We start from the raw sequence: 20,716 nt of genomic DNA on the forward strand, positions 1-20,716 counted from the left end.
TTCTGACTACACAAAGTCATGAATACTCCTTTTCCAGAAAATGAGCGAGTAAAGGGATATAAAAGTGCAAAAACAGCACTTTATTATTGCACTATTGTTTGTATATAACTGTGTGTTTAATCCCAGCAAAGGGATTTAAAGGGATACTAAACGCAATTTTTTTCTTTAATGATTCAGATAGAGCATGCAATTTTAAGCAACTTTCTAATTTACTCCTAATATCAATTGTTCTTTGTTCTCTTGCTATCTTTGTTTAAACAGCAAGAATGTAAAGCTTAAGAGCCGGCCTATTTTTGCTTCAGAACCTGGGTTATGCTTGCTTATTGGTTTGCTAAATGTAGCCACCAATAATCAAGTGCTATCCAGGGTGCTGAAGCTAAAATGATCTGGCTCCTAAGCTTTAAATTCCTGCTTTTTAAATAAAGATGTTAAGAGAATGAAGAAAAAACAGAATTTATGTTTACCTGATAAATTACTTTCTCCAACGGTGTGTCCGGTCCACGGCGTCATCCTTACTTGTGGGATATTCTCTTCCCCAACAGGAAATGGCAAAGAGCCCAGCAAAGCTGGTCACATGATCCCTCCTAGGCTCCGCCTACCCCAGTCATTCGACCGACGTTAAGGAGGAATATTTGCATAGGAGAAACCATATGATACCGTGGTGACTGTAGTTAAAGAAAATAAATTATCAGACCTGATTAAAAAACCAGGGCGGGCCGTGGACCGGACACACCGTTGGAGAAAGTAATTTATCAGGTAAACATAAATTCTGTTTTCTCCAACATAGGTGTGTCCGGTCCACGGCGTCATCCTTACTTGTGGGAACCAATACCAAAGCTTTAGGACACGGATGAAGGGAGGGAGCAAATCAGGTCACCTAAATGGAAGGCACCACGGCTTGCAAAACCTTTCTCCCAAAAACAGCCTCAGAAGAAGCAAAAGTATCAAACTTGTAAAATTTGGTAAAAGTGTGCAGTGAAGACCAAGTCGCTGCCCTACATATCTGATCAACAGAAGCCTCGTTCTTGAAGGCCCATGTGGAAGCCACAGCCCTAGTGGAATGAGCTGTGATTCTTTCAGGAGGCTGCCGTCCGGCAGTCTCGTAAGCCAATCTGATGATGCTTTTAATCCAAAAAGAGAGAGAGGTAGAAGTTGCTTTTTGACCTCTCCTTTTACCAGAATAAACAACAAACAAGGAAGATGTTTGTCTAAAATCCTTTGTAGCATCTAAATAGAATTTTAGAGCGCGAACAACATCCAAATTGTGCAACAAACGTTCCTTCTTCGAAACTGGTTTCGGACACAAAGAAGGCACGACTATCTCCTGGTTAATGTTTTTGTTAGAAACAACTTTTGGAAGAAAACCAGGTTTAGTACGTAAAACCACCTTATCTGCATGGAACACCAGATAAGGAGGAGAACACTGCAGAGCAGATAATTCTGAAACTCTTCTGGCAGAAGAAATTGCAACCAAAAACAAAACTTTCCAAGATAATAACTTAATATCAACGGAATGTAAGGGTTCAAACGGAACCCCCTGAAGAACTGAAAGAACTAAGTTGAGACTCCAAGGAGGAGTCAAAGGTTTGTAAACAGGCTTGATTCTAACCAGAGCCTGAACAAAGGCTTGAACATCTGGCACAGCTGCCAGCTTTTTGTGAAGTAACACAGACAAGGCAGAAATCTGTCCCTTCAAGGAACTTGCAGATAATCCTTTCTCCAATCCTTCTTGGAGAAAGGACAGAATCTTAGGAATCTTTACCTTGTCCCAGGGGAATCCTTTAGATTCACACCAACAGATATATTTTTTCCATATTTTGTGGTAAATTTTTCTAGTTACAGGCTTTCTGGCCTGAACAAGAGTATCAATAACAGAATCTGAGAACCCTCTTTTTGATAAAATCAAGCGTTCAATCTCCAAGCAGTCAGCTGGAGTGAGACCAGATTCGGATGTTCGAACGGACCTTGAACAAGAAGGTCTCGTCTCAAAGGTAGCTTCCATGGTGGAGCCGATGACATATTCACCAGCTCTGCATACCAAGTCCTGCGTGGCCACGCAGGAGCTATCAAGATCACCGACGCCCTCTCCTGATGGATCCTGGCTACCAGCCTGGGGATGAGAGGAAACGGCGGGAATACATAAGCTAGTTTGAAGGTCCAAGGTGCTACTAGTGCATCTACTAGAGTCGCCTTGGGATCCCTGGATCTGGACCCGTAGCAAGGAACCTTGAAGTTCTGACGAGAGGCCATCAGATCCATGTCTGGAATGCCCCACAGTTGAGTGATTTGGGCAAAGATTTCCGGATGGAGTTCCCACTCCCCCGGATGCAATGTCTGACGACTCAGAAAATCCGCTTCCCAATTTTCCACTCCTGGGATGTGGATTGCAGACAGGTGGCAGGAGCGAGTCTCCGCCCATTGAATGATTTTGGTCACTTCTTCCATCGCCAGGGAACTCCTTGTTCCCCCCTGATGGTTGATGTACGCAACAGTCGTCATGTTGTCTGATTGAAACCGTATGAACTTGGCCTTCGCTAGCTGAGGCCAAGCCTTGAGAGCATTGAATATCGCTCTCAGTTCCAGAATATTTATCGGTAGAAGAGATTCTTCCCGAGACCAAAGACCCTGAGCTTTCAGGGATCCCCAGACCGCGCCCCAGCCCATCAGACTGGCGTCGGTCGTGACAATGACCCACTCTGGTCTGCGGAAGGTCATCCCTTGTGACAGGTTGTCCAGGGACAGCCACCAACGGAGTGAGTCTCTGGTCCTCTGATTTACTTGTATCTTCGGAGACAAGTCTGTATAGTCCCCATTCCACTGACTGAGCATGCACAGTTGTAATGGTCTTAGATGAATGCGCGCAAAAGGAACTATGTCCATTGCCGCTACCATCAAACCTATTACTTCCATGCACTGCGCTATGGAAGGAAGAGGAACGGAATGAAGTGTCCGACAAGAGTTTAGAAGTTTTGTTTTTCTGGCCTCTGTCAGAAAAATCCTCATTTCTAAGGAGTCTATTATTGTTCCCAAGAAGGGAACCCTTGTCGACGGAGATAGAGAACTCTTTTCCACGTTCACTTTCCATCCGTGAGATCTGAGAAAGGCCAGGACTATGTCCGTGTGAGCCTTCGCTTGAGGAAGGGACGACGCTTGAATCAGAATGTCGTCCAAGTAAGGTACTACTGCAATGCCCCTTGGTCTTAGCACCGCTAGAAGGGACCCTAGTACCTTTGTGAAAATCCTTGGAGCAGTGGCTAATCCGAAAGGAAGCGCCACGAACTAGTAATGCTTGTCCAGGAATGCGAACCTTAGGAACCGATGATGTTCCTTGTGGATAGGAATATGTAGATACGCATCCTTTAAATCCACCGTGGTCATGAATTGACCTTCCTGGATGGAAGGAAGAATTGTTCGAATGGTTTCCATCTTGAACGATGGAACCTTGAGAAACTTGTTTAAGATCTTGAGATCTAAGATTGGTCTGAACGTTCCCTCTTTTTTGGGAACTATGAACAGATTGGAGTAGAACCCCATCCCTTGTTCTCCTAATGGAACAGGATGAATCACTCCCATTTTTAGCAGGTCTTCTACACAATGTAAGAATGCCTGTCTTTTTATGTGGTCTGAAGACAATTGAGACCTGTGGAACCTCCCCCTTGGGGGAAGCCCCTTGAATTCCAGAAGATAACCTTGGGAGACTATTTCTAGTGCCCAAGGATCCAGAACATCTCTTGCCCAAGCCTGAGCGAAGAGAGAGAGTCTGCCCCCCACCAGATCCGGTCCCGGATCGGGGGCCAACATTTCATGCTGTCTTGGTAGCAGTGGCAGGTTTCTTGGCCTGCTTTCCCTTGTTCCAGCCTTGCATTGGTCTCCAGGCTGGCTTGGCTTGAGAAGTATTACCCTCTTGCTTAGAGGACGTAGCACTTGGGGCTGGTCCGTTTCTACGAAAGGGACGAAAATTAGGTTTATTTTTGGCCTTGAAAGACCTATCCTGAGGAAGGGCGTGGCCCTTACCCCCAGTGATATCAGAGATAATCTCTTTCAAGTCAGGGCCAAACAGCGTTTTCCCCTTGAAAGGAATGTTAAGTAGTTTGTTCTTGGAAGACGCATCCGCTGACCAAGATTTCAACCAAAGCGCTCTGCGCGCCACAATAGCAAACCCAGAATTTTTCGCCGCTAACCTAGCCAATTGCAAAGTGGCGTCTAGGGTGAAAGAATTAGCCAATTTGAGAGCACGGATTCTGTCCATAATCTCCTCATAAGGAGGAGAATCACTATCGATCGCCTTAACTAGTTCATCGAACCAGAAACACGCGGCTGTAGTGACAGGGACAATGCATGAAATTGGTTGTAGAAGGTAACCTTGCTGAACAAACATATTTTTAAGCAAACCTTCTAATTTTTTATCCATAGGATCTTTGAAAGCACAACTATCTTCTATGGGTATAGTGGTGCGTTTGTTTAAAGTAGAAACCGCTCCCTCGACCTTGGGGACTGTCTGCCATAAGTCCTTTCTGGGGTCGACCATAGGAAACAATTTTTTAAATATGGGGGGAGGGACGAAAGGTATACCGGGCCTTTCCCATTCTTTATTTACAATGTCCGCCACCCGCTTGGGTATAGGAAAAGCTTCTGGGAGCCCCGGGACCTCTAGGAACTTGTCCATTTTACATAGTTTCTCTGGGATGATCAAATTCTCACAATCATCCAGAGTGGATAATACCTCCTTAAGCAGAGCGCGGAGATGTTCCAACTTAAATTTAAATGTAATCACATCGGGTTCAGCTTGTTGAGAAATTTTCCCTGAATCTGAAATTTCTCCCTCAGACAAAACCTCCCTGGCCCCCTCAGACTGGTGTAGGGGCATTTCAGAACCATTATCATCAGCGTCCTCATGCTCTTCAGTATCTAAAACAGAGCAGTCGCGCTTACGCTGATAAGTGGGCATTTTGGCTAAAATGTTTTTGATAGAATTATCCATTACAGCCGTTAATTGTTGCATAGTAAGGAGTATTGGCGCGCTAGATGTACTAGGGGCCTCCTGAGTGGGCAAGACTCGTGTAGACGAAGGAGGGAATGATGCAGTACCATGCTTACTCCCCTCACTTGAGGAATCATCTTGGGCATCATTTTCAGTGTCACATAAATCACATTTATTTAAATGAGAAGGAACCCTGGCTTCCCCACATTCAGAACACAGTCTATCTGGTAGTTCAGACATGTTAAACAGGCATAAACTTGATAACAAAGTACAAAAAACGTTTTAAAATAAAACCGTTACTGTCACTTTAAATTTTAAACTGAACACACTTTATTACTGCAATTGCGAAAAAGTATGAAGGAATTGTTCAAAATTCACCAAAATTTCACCACAGTGTCTTAAAGCCTTAAAAGTATTGCACACCAAATTTGGAAGCTTTAACCCTTAAAATAACGGAACCGGAGCCGTTTTTAACTTTAACCCCTTTACAGTCCCTGGTATCTGCTTTGCTGAGACCCAACCAAGCCCAAAGGGGAAAACGATACCAAATGATGCCTTCAGAAAGTCTTTTCTATGTATCAGAGCTCCTCACACATGCGACTGCATGTCATGCCTCTCAAAAACAAGTGCGCAATACCGGCGCGAAAATGAGGCTCTGCCTATGATTAGGGAAAGCCCCTAAAGAATAAGGTGTCTAAAACAGTGCCTGCCGATATTATTTTACCAAAATACCCATATTAAATGATTCCTCAAGGCTAAATATGTGTAATATATGAATCGATTTAGCCCAGAAAAAGTCTACAGTCATAATAAGCCCTTGTGAAGCCCTTATTTACTTTCTGAATAAACATGGCTTACCGGATCCCATAGGGAAAATGACAGCTTCCAGCATTACATCGTCTTGTTAGAATGTGTCATACCTCAAGCAGCAAAAGACTGCTCACTGTTCCCCCAACTGAAGTTAATTCCTCTCAACAGTCCTGTGTGGAACAGCCATGGATTTTAGTAACGATTGCTAAAATCATTTTCCTCTTACAAACAGAAATCTTCATCTCTTTTCTGTTTCAGAGTAAATAGTACATACCAGCACTATTTTAAAATAACAAACTCTTGATTGAATAATAAAAACTACAGTTAAACACTAAAAAACTCTAAGCCATCTCCGTGGAGATGTTGCCTGTACAACGGCAAAGAGAATGACTGGGGTAGGCGGAGCCTAGGAGGGATCATGTGACCAGCTTTGCTGGGCTCTTTGCCATTTCCTGTTGGGGAAGAGAATATCCCACAAGTAAGGATGACGCCGTGGACCGGACACACCTATGTTGGAGAAATTGATACTAGGAGTAAATGAGAAAGTTGCTTAAAATTGCATTCCTTATCTGAATCATGAAAGAAAACATTTGGGTTTAGTGTCCCTTTAACACAGAGGAGATCTGGGAGCTAGCTGAAAACATCAGGTGATGGCAATGGCAAGAAACAAATGTGTGTAGCCAACGATCACCAGCTAGCTCCCAGTAGTGTAGAAAATGTAGTGTTGTCTAAAAATTACATGCTCTGTCAGAATCAGGAAAGTTTAATATTGACTCATTTACTATCAAGTCTGCAAATTCATAAAATCATCTAAACGTCGGCGTACATGTTAGAATATTTCAAACATACTTTACCACCACTAGAAAGCACACTCAGAAATACAAATGTAAGTTAAGATTTAAAAACATGAAAAGTTTGCTGTAGCTTTCACTTTCAAAACAGCTGCTTCCTTAGAGAGAAAATAAAATATTTCTTACAATAGGTCTATTAGAATTTGATGTTTTTTTCTGTAATAAACCTCTATGCACAGTATGAAATGAACAAAAAAGTCATGTGATATGTACAATGATTAACTCACTTTAGCAGTGTCTCTTACAGAGGGTGAATTCAAAAGCCTGTCTTTCATTCTTTCCTCTTCATAACGCTGAGCAGCCAACTGAGCCTCCCTCCTGGCACTCTCCAAGTCTCTTCTGTGCAAAGGCTCTGTATCTTTCTGTGATAAATGGAAGATGCAACATTACTTGTGTGGAACAAAACAGAACAATATGATGAATCATTATGGATTCATCATATCTTAGAGGCGAAATATAGACTGGACACAGAACACCCCTTTAAAGAATGAATATGCCTATGAACAGGTTCCTAAACATGCACATCAACATGCCCATGTTAAATCAGTTATTTTATTACCCAGCATTCTTTAAAATCTTATATTCTGACCTTGCTGATAATGACCATCTTTTAAAGGGATATGAAACCCCAAATTTTTCTTTCATGATTCAGTTAGAAAATGTGATTTTAAACAACTTCTTAATTTACTTCTATTATCAATATTTCCTTTTTTTTTTGGTATCTTTTGTTTAAAAACAGGGACGTATGCTTAGGAGCCAGCCCATTTCTGGAGCACTATATGACAGCAGTTTTGCAAGAATGTTATCCATTTTTAAGAGCACTAGATGGCAGCACTATTTCCTGCCATGCAGTGCTTTATATGCCTACCTAGGTATCTCTTCAACGCAGAATACTATAAGAATGAAGCAAATTAGATAAGAGAAACTAAAAATTGGAAACTTATTAAAAATTGTATGCTCTTTTAAATAAAAACAATTAAAAAACCTGGTGCAGTAGGAGTGGGGAGGGAAGAGCCATTTCTGAGGGATCAGGGAGGTGGAAGTGTGAGGAGGAATCTCTACACTACAATAAATAATAAAAAAAAACTAAACAAACCTATCTGCATACTGGCAGTCTGGATGCCCGTACTAAAGATGGTGGAAGACGATGGTGACCAGTGGGAGGTAAGTGAGCTGTTTGGAAGGGATCAGGGAGTTGTTAGATGGGAGGGTAATCCCTGCACTACAATACATTTTACCCTTAATAGCTAACTGATTAACGCCTCCACTGCTAGGAATTTTAAAGTGTGGTGCTCAGCGGCAAGAAGCAGCTTTCTAATTACCAAAAAAACAATGGCAAAACCATGCATGCATGCCATTTATTTGTAAAGAGGATAATAGAAAAACTTTTATAACCATTTCTAATTACTGCAGTAGTTGTGTGTAAATTTTTTTAGTTTGAAACCCAATGTTTGTGAAAAACCTTAAATTATTCTTACCTGATCATTTTCTTTTCTTCAGATGGAAAGAGTCCACAGCTGCATTCATTACTTTTGGGAAATCAGAACCTGGCCACCAGGAGGAGGCAAAGACACCCCAGCCAATACCTCCCCCACTTCCCTCATCCCCCAGTCATTCTGCCGAGGAAACAAGGAACAGTAGAAGAAATATCAGGGTGAAAAGGTGCAAGAAGAACAAAATAACAGACGCCCACAAAAATACAGGCGGGGAACTGTGGACTCTTTCCATCTGAAGAAAAGAAAATTATGGGGGGACTCACCCACCCCAATCTGCTCCTCCAAAATAAGAGAAAAGTGCAATAGATCGGTAGGAAGACCTGCCACAACTCTCCTAGACACTCTACGTAGAGAGTTCAATTTCCAACAGGTGGAACAGAGCCCAGAGAGCAGCAGATGCTGCCATTTACAGGAATAAGAGAACTGATCCAACCTCCTACACACAGGGAAGAACAATGACCCTCCAGAGAGAGGAAACCCCAGCTCATAAGAAAGACAAACTATCACCTCAAAAGGGAAGGGCACAGATAAGAACAGCGTACATGTCCACAAGACATGAAGCCATAGAATGATCAAAACACGGACCGAATGAAAAAATCATCCAGACACCACTGTTGAACCAACGGAGAAAAAACTCCCCATGAAGAGGAGCACACTCCGTCCAAAGTACAAGTCAGGCCTTAAAGTTTATAGCCAGTACTGAAGGTGGATGTGTATCACCCGGGCCAATTCATATTCTTCACAAGAAGTAGAGTCTCGAGAAAAAAAAAAAAAAAAAAAATCAGAATCCTCCATAACTGGGATTTTGAATAAAACAATGGACCAATAAGAAAAATATAAAAGGCACCTTACACCCCCAATCGCAGGGACACTCACCACCTCCAGGGAACCAGACCCCAGCGGACTAGGATTTCTCTGTCGCCACTCGATCAGGAATGTGGAAATGGAGAGCCAAAATGTGGCCACGCCCGGTCACAAGGTAAACCGTGCAGTCCATGCAAAAGCGCGCCCGACCATAAAGGCTGCGTCACTAGACATAGGCCGTTATGTTCCAAAATAGCTATGAGCTGAAGCAACACTACACAGTAGCAGACAGAATCACATAACAAACATGATTATAAAATCCCCTGTTCAATAACCCCCCTCAGGAGATATTAACCCTTGATTCCAAGATACAAAAAAGAGCCTCACTGAGACCCTATGTTAAAGTGAATGTAAATTTTGATGCTAAAGTGCCCGGTTTTTAAAACTTTGATTAAAAACAGAGGCACTTTAATTCATCAATATTTTCATTTCACTCCTGTTGTGAAAATAAACTTACTTTTTAATCTTCACAGCAGCTCCAGCTTCCTCCACCTGTTTCAAAGCCTCTTCCTGGGTCTAAAATGAGGTATCTGGCTTCCTCCAATCACAGCAGTGAATCAGACACTGAATCCCCCGGGGGGGAATCTGTGATTGGAGGATGACCTATCAATCATTTCTGACATCAGAAATGGCTTGTGAGACCGGAGGAAGCAGCAGCTGCTGTGAAGTTTAAAAGGTAAGTTTTTTGTCACAACAGGAGTGAAATGTAAATTTTGATGAATTAAAGTGCCCCTGTTTTTAATCAAAGTTTTAAAAACCGGGCACTTAAACATCAAAATTTACATTCACTTTAAAGATACCCCCGAAGGGTTGTAGCCCCTCTCGGATAAACAGTTGAAATTACAATACATCCATAATGAAAGTAAAATTTAAACAATCTTATCGGAATCTACGCTGTGGAACAGGAACACAGCCCTTCAAGTGTGACAAATAGTAGAATCGCTTCTGCCATTGACTTGAGAGAAAAAGGTAAATTTATGCTTACCTGATAAATTAATTTCTTCTACGATACGACGAGTCCACGGATTTCATCCTTACTTGTGGGATATTAACCTCCTGCTAGCAGGAAGTGGCAAAGAGCACCACAGCAGAGCTGTATATATAGCTCCTCCCTTCCCTCCACCCCCAGTAATTTGACCGAAGGTTTAGGAAGAGAAAGGAAAATCTAAAGGTGCAGAGGTGACTGAAGTTATAAAAAATAAAATATAATCTAAATCTGTCTGAAAAATGACAGGGAGGGCCATGGACTCGTCGTATCGTAGAAGAAATTAATTTATCAGGTAAACATAAATTTACTTTTCTTCTACAAGATACGACGATTCCACGGATTTCATCCTTACTTGTGGTATACAATACCAAAGCGACAGGACACGGATGAAACGGGAGGGACAAGACAGGGACCTAAACGGAAGTCACCAATGCTTGAAGAACTTTTCTCCCAAAAACAGCCTCAGAAGAAGCAAAAGTATCAAATTTGTAAAATTTGGAAAAAGTATGAAGAGACGACAAAGTCGCAGCCTTGCAAATCTGTTCAACAGAAGCAGTCTCATATGCCAGGCGGATGATACTCTTCAGCCAAAAAGAGAGATAGCCATAGCTTTCTGACCCCTACGATTTCCACAATAAACAATGAATAATGAAGATGATTGACGGAAATCCTTAGTCGCCTGCAAGTAAAACTTCAAGGCACGGACCACGTCCAGGTAATGTAACAGACGCTCCTTCTTAGAAGAAGGATTAGTAAACAAGGAAGGAACAACAATTTCCTGATTAATATTCTTATTTGAAACAACCTTAGGAAGGAATCCAGGTTTGGTACGCAAAACCACCTTATCAGAATGAAAGATAAGATAAGGCGAGTCACATTGTAATGCTGAAAGCTCAGAAACTCTACGAGCAGAAGAAATAGCAACCAGAAACAAAACTTTCCAAGATAACAATTTAACATCTATGGAATGCATGGGTTCAAACGGAACCCCTTGAAGAACTAAATTCAAACTCCAAGGTGGATCAATTGGTCTAAATACAGGCCTAATTCTGGTTAGAGCCTGACAAAAAGACTAAACATCTGGAACATCTGCTAAACGTTTGTGTAGCAAAATTGACAACGCAGAAATCTGTCCCTTTAAGGAACTAGCTGATAACCCTTTCTCCAATCCTTCTTGGAGAAAAGACAGAATCCTGGGAATCCTAACTTTACTCCATGAGTAGCCCTTGGATTTACACCAAAAAAGATATTTACGCCATATCTTACGATATATTTTTCTAGTGACAGGCTTATGTGCCTGTATCAAAGTATCAATGACCGAATCTGAGAATCCCCGCTTAGATAAAATCAAGCGTGCAATCTCCAAGCAGTCAGCTGCAGCGAACTTAGATTTGGATGTTGGAAAGGTCCTTGAATGAGAAGGTCCTGTTCTCAATGGAAGTTTCCACGGTGGCAGAGAGGACATGTCTACAAGATCCGCATACCAAGTCCTGTGTGGCCACGCAGGAGCGATCAGAGGAAATGGCGGAAAAACATGAGAGGCTGAACGACCAAGGCACTGCCAAGGCATCTATCAGTTCAGCCTGAGGATCCCTCAACCTGGATCCGTATCTTGGAAGCTTGGCATTCTGTCGAGATGCCATCAGATCCAATTCCGGTCGGCCACATCGGAGAATCAGTGAGGCAAACACCTCCGAGTGGATTTCCCACTCCCCCGGATGAAAAAGTCTGTCGACTTAGAAAATCCGCTTCCCAGTTCTCTACTCCTGGGATGTAGATTGCCGACAGTTAACAAGAGTGGGCCTCCGCCCATCGAATTATCTTGGATACTTCTATCATCGCCAAGGAACTCCTTGTTCCTCCCTGATGATTGATATAAGCCACAGTCATGATATTGTCCGACTGGAATCTGATGAATTTGGCCGAAGCCAACTGAGGCCATGCCTGAAGCGCAATTAATATTGCTCTCAATTCCAGAATATTGATTGGAAGTAGAGACTCCACTTGAGTCCATACACCCTGAGCCTTCAGGGAATTCCAGACTGCACCCCAGCCCAGTAGGCTGGCGTCCGTTGTCACCATCACCCACGAGGGTCTGCGGAAACACATCCCCTGGGACAGATGATCCGGCGACAACCACCAAAGAAGAGTCTCTCTGGTCTCTTGATGCAGATTTATCTGAGGAGATAAATTTGCATAGTCCCCATTCCACTGTCCGAGCATGCCCAGCTGCAGTGGTCTGAGATGAAAACGAGCAAACGGAATGATGTCCATTGCCGCTACCATTAATCCAATTACCTCCATACACTGAGCCACTGATGGCCAAGGATTGGACTGACGGGCTCGGCAAGTATTTAGAATCTTTGATTTTCTGGTCTCCGTCAGAAATATCTTCATGGCTACCGAGTCTATCAGAGTTCCCAAGAAAGGAACCCTTGTCCGTGGAACTAGCGAACTCTTTTCTAGGTTCACCTTCCATCCGTGAGTTCTCAGAAAAGACAACACTGTGTCTGTATGAGATTTCGTCAGATGATAACTTGACGCCTGAATCAAGATATCGTCCAGATAAGGCGCCACTGCTATGCCCCGCGGCCTGAGAACCGCCAGAAGGGACCCTAGAACCTATGTGAAGATCCTGGTTGCTGTGGCCAAAGCAAAGGGAAGAGCCACAAACTGAAAATGTTTGTCCAGGAAGGCAAACCTTAGGAACTGATGATGATCCTTGTGGATAGGAATATGAAGGTATGCATCCTTCAAGTCCACGGTAGCCATATATTGACCCTCCTGGATCATAGGTAAAATTGTTCGGATGGTCTCCATCTTGAAGGATGGAACTCAGAGAAACTTGTTTAGAATCTTGAGGTCTAAAATAAGTCTGAACGTTCCCTCTTTTTTGGGAACCACGAAAAGATTTGAGAAAAATCCCTGTCCCTGTTCTAGTCTTGGAATGGGACAAATTACCCCCATAGTGGAGAGGTCTTTTACACAACGTAAGAACGCCTCTCTTTATCTGGTCTACAGACAATCGTGAAAGAAGAAATCTCCCTCTTGGGAAAAAATCCGTGAATTCCAGTCGATACCCGTGGGTCACAATTTCCAGTGCCCAGGGGTCCTGAACATCTCTTGCCCAAGCCTGGGCAAAGAAAGAAAGTCTGCCCCCTACTAGATCCGGTCCCAGATCGGGGGCCACCCCTTCATGCTGTCTTTGTAGCAGCAGCGGGCTTCTTGGGTTGTTTACCCTTGTTCCAAGCCTGGTTAGGTCTCCAGACGGACTTGGACTGAGCAAAATTCCCTTCCTACTTTGTGGAGGAAGAGGAAGCAGAGGTACTCCTTTAAAATTCCGAAAGGAACGAAAATTATTTTGTTTACCCCTCATCTTAACAGACTTATCCTGAGGTAGAGCGTGACCTTTACCTCCAGTAATGTCAGAAATGATTTCCTTCAACTCAGGCCCGAATAGAGTCTTCCCATTGAAAGGAATAGCTAAGAGCTTTGATTTAGATGACACATCAGCAGACCACGATTTTAACCATAACGCTCTAGGCGCTAAAATGGAAAATCCTGCATTTTTCGCCGCCAATTTAGCAATTTGAAAGGCGGCATCTGTAATAAAAGAATTACCTAGCTTGAGAGCCCTAATTCTATCTAAAATGTCCTCTAAAGGGGTCTCAACCTTCAGAGACTCTTCTAGAGCATCAAACCAAAAAGCCGCTGCAGTAGTAACTGGAACAATGCAAGCTGTTGGTTGTAAAAGGAAACCCTGATGAATAAATAATTTCTTTAGAAGACCCTCTAACTTCTTATCCATAGGGTCTTTGAAAGCACAACTGTCTTCAATAGGTATAGTTGTACGCTTAGCCAGGGTAGAAATAACTCCCTCCACCTTAGGGACCGACTGCCAAGAGTCCCGAATGGTGTCTGATATGGGATACATTTACTTGAAATTAGGAGGAGGAGAGAACAGTATACCCGGTCTGTCCCATTCCTTTTTTATAATTGCCAAAAAAAATTTAGGAACCAGAAAAACATCAGTGTAAGTAGGTACCTCTAGATATTTGTCCATTTTACACAATTTCTCTGGTGGTATAACAATAGGGTCACAATCATCCAGGGTAGCTAAAACCTCCCGAAGTAACAGTCGGAGGTGTTCAAGCTTAAATTTAAAAGACATGACGTCCGAATCTGTCTGAGGTAACATACTTCCTGGGTCTGAAAGTTCTCTCTCAGACAACAATTCCCTGACCCCCAACTCAGAGCCCTGTGAGGGTACATCGGAAATAGCCAACAAAGCATCAGAGGATTCAGTAATCACATTAATACCTGACCTACTGCGTTTACCCTGTAATACTGGTAACTTAGATAATACCTCTGTAAGGGTAGTTGACATAACTGCAGCCATATCCTGCAGAGTAAAAGAATTAGAAGCACTTGAGGTACTTGGCGTCGCTTGTGTGGGTGTTAAAGGTTGTGACACTTGGGGAGAATTAGAAGGCATATCCTGATTCTGGCTTCTAAACACATAGAACAATTAGTTTCATCAATGTCAGACATGTTGAACAGACTAGCAGTGACCACAATAGTAGTAAACCACCTTATTTATTGATTTAAACAATTTTTAGAAAAATGTGTAATGCGCCTTTAAGAAATAAAAAGCGCACAATTTTTTCTCAGACTGCCTAAAACGTTAATAAACGCAACACAATTAAATATATATATTCTATTGGCCCAAAAATTATTGCACCCTATAAGCAAAAGGTGAATTTACCCTCTAATAGACATTTTAACCAAAAAATATGTTTTAACAGAAAAAATGACCCCTGCACCCATCTGCCCCCAGGGTACTGCAAAATGACTCGACAACGATCCGGTGAACTGTACACAATGTTAGGCCTCACCGGAGCTAATGTCCTGGTGCCTTCTCAGTCAGAGTAAACTGCGTGTCTGAGCGAGCAAAATAGGCCCCGCCCATCATGGACGTCGTCCTAACTTTCTGTCTAACCGCATGGGAAGCGGTTTTGAAAAATAAGCCATGTGGTCCCTTTAGAATCTCTTAATAAAAAAAACCTGCAGCCCTACTGACTTTGAAATAAAATATAAAATGTCAAGCTGCCTCTCCCAGTGTCCAGCCCAATATAGTGTCAAATCAATATGTATAAACACAGGATCTTCAGTAACACCCTCAGTGTACAGGTCTACTGCTTACCCCTTCCCTTGCAGGGAAAAATGTCAGCCAGTTCTGATATACAAAGTCTCCTCAGAAATAAAAGACTGAACATACCTCAATGATGCTTGTAGCATGAAACCGTTCTCCACACTGAAGATTTCTCTTGCACTACCTTCAGAAGCTCTGTGGGAACCAACATGGATCTTAGTTACATCTGCTAAGATCATCAACCTCAGGGCAGAAATCCTCTTCATTCCATATCTCCCTGAGGAAAATAGTACTCACCGGTACCATTTAAAATAAAAAACTTCTTGATTGAAGAATCTAAAACTAACACCTCACTTTACCTCTTCCTAGTACTAACAAAGGCAAAGAGAATGACTGGGGTGGAGGGAAGGGAGGAGCTATATATATGCAGCTCTGCTGTGGTGCTCTTTGCCATTTCCTGTTAGCAGGAGGTTAATATCCCACAAAAATTAAATCCGTGGACTCGTCGTATCTTGTATAAGAAAAGCAGGCAGCGAAACTAGTCAACGCTGATTGCTTGTGAAGCTGTTAATATGAGTCAGGATGGTTTCACAGAAAGACTCTACCTGCATCTCCAGACTAACTTTCATCCATGCTCTCACTGAGAGGCTGACAGGACTACTTAAAACTCCAGTCCCATGCCGAAGAGTACTACCCTCTAGAAGAGATTATTGAAAACTTCTGACACTTCTCTGCCAAAATCCTGTGACGAAAGGCAAAGAATAACTGGGGGATGAGGGAAGTGGGGGAGGTATTTAAGCCTTTGGCTGGGGTGTCTTTGCCTCCTCCTGGTGGCAGGTTCTGAATTCCCAAAAGTAATGAATGCAGCTGTGGACTCCTTCCATTTATGAAAAAAAGTTAACTATTTTTCTTTATTTAATGGCATTTGGCGGTGAATTGGAAGCATGAGATATACCAAAATAGGCATAGATCAATACCTTGGGTTGTCTAGTTTAAAATTATATATATATATATATATATATATATATATACATACACACACACACACACATATATATATATACAGTGGATATAAAAAGCCTACACACCCCTGTTAAAATGGCAGGTTTCTGTGATGTAAAAAAATGAGACAAAGATAAATCATTTCAGAACTTTTTCCACCTTTAATGTGACCTATAAACTATGCAACTCAATTGAAAAATAAACTGAAATTTTTTAGGTGAAGGGAAGTAAAAAAAATAAATAATAAAAAAAAAAATAATATGGTTGCATAAGTGTGCACACCCTTAAACTAATACTTTGTTGAAGCAACATTTGATTTTATTACAGCACTCAGTCTTTTGGGGTAGGAGTCTATCAGCATGGCACATCTTGACTTGGCAAGATTCGCCCACTCTTCTTTGCAAAAACACTCCAAATCCGTCAGATTGCGAGGGCATCTCCTGTGCACAGCCCTCTTCAGATCACCCCACAGATTTTCGATTGGATTCAGGTCTGGGCTCTGGCTGGGCCATTCCAAAAACAAAATTTATGCTTACATGATAAATTTATTTCTCTTGTGGTGTATCCAGTCCACGGATTCATCCATTACTTGTGGGATATTCTCCTTCCCAACAGGAAGCTGCAAGAGGATCACCCACATCAGAGCTGTCTATATAGCTCCTCCCCTAACTGCCACCCCCAGTCATTCGACCGAAGACAAACAAGAGAAAGGAGAAACTATAGGGTGCAGTGGTGACTGTAGTTAAAAAATAAAAAACACCTGCCTTAAAATGACAGGGTGGGCCGTGGACTGGATACACCACAAGAGAAATACATTTATCAGATAAGCATAAATTTTGTTTTCTCTTGTAAGGTGTATCCAGTCCACGGATTCATCCATTACTTGTGGGATACCAATACCAAAGCTATAGGACACGGATGAAGGGAGGGACAAGGCAGGCGCTTAAACGGAAGGCACCACTGACTGTAAGACCTTTCTCCCAAAAATAGCCTCCGAAGAAGCAAAAGTATCAAATTTGTAGAATTTAGAAAAAGTATGAAGCGAAGACCAAGTCGCCGCCTTACAAATCTGTTCAACAGAAGCCTAATTTTTAAAAGCCCATGTGGAAGCCACCGCTCTAGTGGAATGAGCTGTAATTCTTTCAGGAGGCTGATAGCCAGCAGTCTCATAAGCTAAGCGGATTATACTTCTTAACCAAAAAGAAAGAGAAGTTGCTGAAGTCTTTTGGCCTTTCCTCTGTCCAGAGTAGACAACAAACAATGCAGATGTTTGACGAAAATCTTTAGCAGCTTGTAAATAAAACTTTAAAGCACGAACCACATCAAGATTGTGTAATAGACGTTCTTTCTTTGAAGAAGGATTAGGACACAGTGACGGAACAACAATCTCCTGATTGATATTCTTATTAGATACCACCTTAGGAAGAAACCCAGGTTTGGTACGCAAAACTACCTTATCTGCATGGAAGATCAGATAAGGGGAATCACACTGCAAGGCAGATAACTCTGAAACTCTTCGAGCCGAAGAGATAGCTACTAGAAACAGAACTTTCCAAGATAAAAGCTTGATATCTATCGAATGCAGAGGTTCAAACGGAACCCCTTGATGAACTTTAAGAACTAAATTTAAACTCCAACGCGGAGCAACAGGTTTAAATACAGGCTTGATTCTAACTAAAGCCTGACAAAACGCCTGAACGTCTGGAACATCAGCCAGGCGCTTGTGCAAAAGAATAGACAGAGCAGAAATCTGTCCCTTTAAGGAACTAGCTGACAATCCCTTCTCCAATCCTTCTTGGAGAAAAGATAATATCCTGGGAATCCTGACTTTACTCCATGAGTAACCCTTGGATTCACACCAATGAAGATATTTACACCATATCTTATGATAGATTTCCTGGTGACAGGCTTTCGAATTAAGGCATCAATGACCGACTCAGAGAAACCACGTTTTGATAAAATCAAGCGTTCAATCTCCAAGCAGTCAGACGCAGAGAAATTAGATTTGGATGGTTGAAAGGACCCTGAAGTAGAAGGTCCTGCTTCAGCGGTAGAGTCCATGGTGGAAGGGATGACATGTCCACCAGATCTGCATACCAAGTCCTGCGTGGCCCCGCAGGTGCTATCAAAATCACTGAAGCTCTCTCCTGCTTGATCTTGGCAATCAGACGAGGGAGCAGAGGAAACGGTGAAAACACATAAGCCAGGTTGAAATACCAAGGCGCTGCTAGAGCATCTATCAGCGCTGCCTTGGGATCCCTGGACCTGGATCCGTAACAAGGGAGCTTGGCGTTCTGACGAGACGCCATGAGATCCAGTTCTGGTTTGCCCCAAAGTTGAATCAACTGTGCAAACACCTCCGGATGGAGTTCCCACTCCCCCGGATGAAACGTCTGTCGACTTAGAAAATCCGCCTCCCAGTTCTCTACTCCTGGGATATGGATAGCTGATAGATTTTGAAACCTCCAACATTGCTAGGGAACTCCTTGTTCCCCCTTGATGGTTGATGTAGGCTACAGTCGTGATATTGTCCGACTGAAATCTGATGAACCTGACCGCAGATAGCTGAGGCCAAGCCTGAAGAGCATTGAATATCGCTCTTAGTTCCAGAATGTTTATCGGAAGGAGTGTCTCCTCCTGAGTCCACAAGCCCTGAGCTTTCAGGGAGTTCCAGACTGCACCCCAGCCCAGAAGGCTGGCATCTGTCATTACTATTGTCCAATCTGGCCTGCGGAAGGTCATACCCTTGGACAGATGGACCCGAGATAGCCACCAGAGAAGAGAATCCCTGGTCTCTTGATCCAGATTTAGTAGAGGGGACAAATCTGTGTAATCCCCATTCCACTGACTGAGCATGCAGAGTTGCAGCGGTCTGAGATGTAGGCGGGCAAATGGCACTATGTCCATTGCCGCTACCATTAAGCCGATAACTTCCATACACTGAGCCACTGAAGGGCGAGAAGTAGATGAAAGAACACGGCAGGAATTTAGAAGTTTTGACAACCTGGCCTCTGTCAGGTAAATCTTAATTTCTACAGAATCTATCAGAGTTCATAGGAAGGAAACTCTTGTGAGAGGGGATAGAGAACTCTTTTCTTCGTTCACTTTCCACCCATGCGACCTCAGGAATGCAAGAACAATGTCTGTATGGGACCTGGCGATTTAAAAATTCGACGCCTGTATTAGAATGTCGTCTAGGTAAGGGGCTACTGCTATACCCCGCGGCCTAAGGACCGCTAGGAGTGACCCCAGAACCTTCGTAAAGATTATTGGTGCCGTAGCTAACCCAAAGGGAAGAGCCACAAACTGGTAATGCCTGTCTAGGAAGGCGAACCTGAGAAACCGATGATGATCTCCGTGTATCGGAATGTGAAGATAAGCATCCTTTAAGTCCACGGTAGTCATATATTGACCCTCCTGGATCATAGGTAGGATGGTTCGAATAGTCTCCATCTTGAAGGATGGGACCCTGAGAAATTTGTTTAGGATCTTGAGATCTAAGATTGGTCTGAAGGTTCCCTCTTTCTTGGGAACCACAAACAAATTTGAATAGAAGCCTTGCCCCTGTTCCTCCTTTGGAACTGGGTGGATCATAACTCCCATAACTAGGAGGTCTTGAACACAATTTAAGAATGCCTCTCTCTTTATCTGGTTTGCAGATAATTGTGAGAGATGAAATCTTCCTTTTGGGGAAGAAGCTTTGAAGTCCAGAAGATATCCCTGGGACACGATTTCCAACGCCCAGGGATCCTGGACATCTCTTGCCCAAGCCTGGGCGAAGAGAGAAAGTCTGCCCCCTACTAGATCCGTTGCCGGATCGGGGGCTGATCTTTCATGCTGTCTTAGAGGCAGCAGCAGGTTTTTTGGCCTGCTTTCCTTTGTTCCAAGCCTGGTTAGGTCTCCAGACCGGCTTGGACTGGGCAAAATTTCCCTCTTGTTTTGTATTAGAGGAAGTTGAAGCTGCGCCACTGTTGAAGTTTCGAAAGGAACGAAAATTAGTCTGTTTGGTCCTTAATTTGTTGGACCTATCCTGAGGAAGGGCGTGACCTTTTCCTCCAGTAATATCAGAAATGATCTCCTTCAGTCCAGGCCCAAATAGGGTCTGCCCCTTGAAGGGAATGTTGAGAAGCTTAGACTTTGAAGTAACGTCAGCTGACCAAGATTTAAGCCATAGCGCCCTACGCGCCTGAATAGCAAAACCATTAGTTTGGTTAAATGAACAACGGCGTCAGAAACAAATGAATTGGCTAGCTTAAGAGCTTTAAGCTTGTCAAGGATATCATCCAATGGGGTTTCTACCTGTAGAGCCTCAAACCAGAAGGCCACAGCAGCAGTGACAGGAGCAATGCATGCAAGGGGCTGGAGAATAAAACCTTGTTGAATAAAAATTTTCTTAAGGTAACCCTCTTATTTTTTTTGTCCATTGGATCTAGAAAAGCACAACTGTCCTCGACAGTGGTACGCTTCGCTAGAGTAGAGACTGCTCCCTTCACCTTAGGGACCGTTTGCCACAAGTCCCGTGTAGCGGCATCTATGGGAAACATCTTTTTAAAAACAGGAAGGGGACGGTAC

General features: G+C 43.0%; 1 protein-coding gene across 1 annotated transcript in view; it reads right to left on the bottom strand.

Moving 5' to 3' along the window:
- The window catches only part of LRCH3 (leucine rich repeats and calponin homology domain containing 3), a gene marked incomplete in the record, with an annotated part of 799,481 nt that overhangs the window by 239,588 nt on the left and 539,177 nt on the right, over positions 1 to 20,716 (bottom strand). Inside the window, 1 exon segment of the mRNA XM_053711931.1 lies at positions 6,870 to 7,004. Coding sequence (XP_053567906.1) covers positions 6,870 to 7,004 — 135 coding nt within the window.

This window comes from Bombina bombina, chromosome 4, assembly GCF_027579735.1.
Source record: "Bombina bombina isolate aBomBom1 chromosome 4, aBomBom1.pri, whole genome shotgun sequence".
Taxonomy (NCBI): domain Eukaryota; kingdom Metazoa; phylum Chordata; class Amphibia; order Anura; family Bombinatoridae; genus Bombina; species Bombina bombina.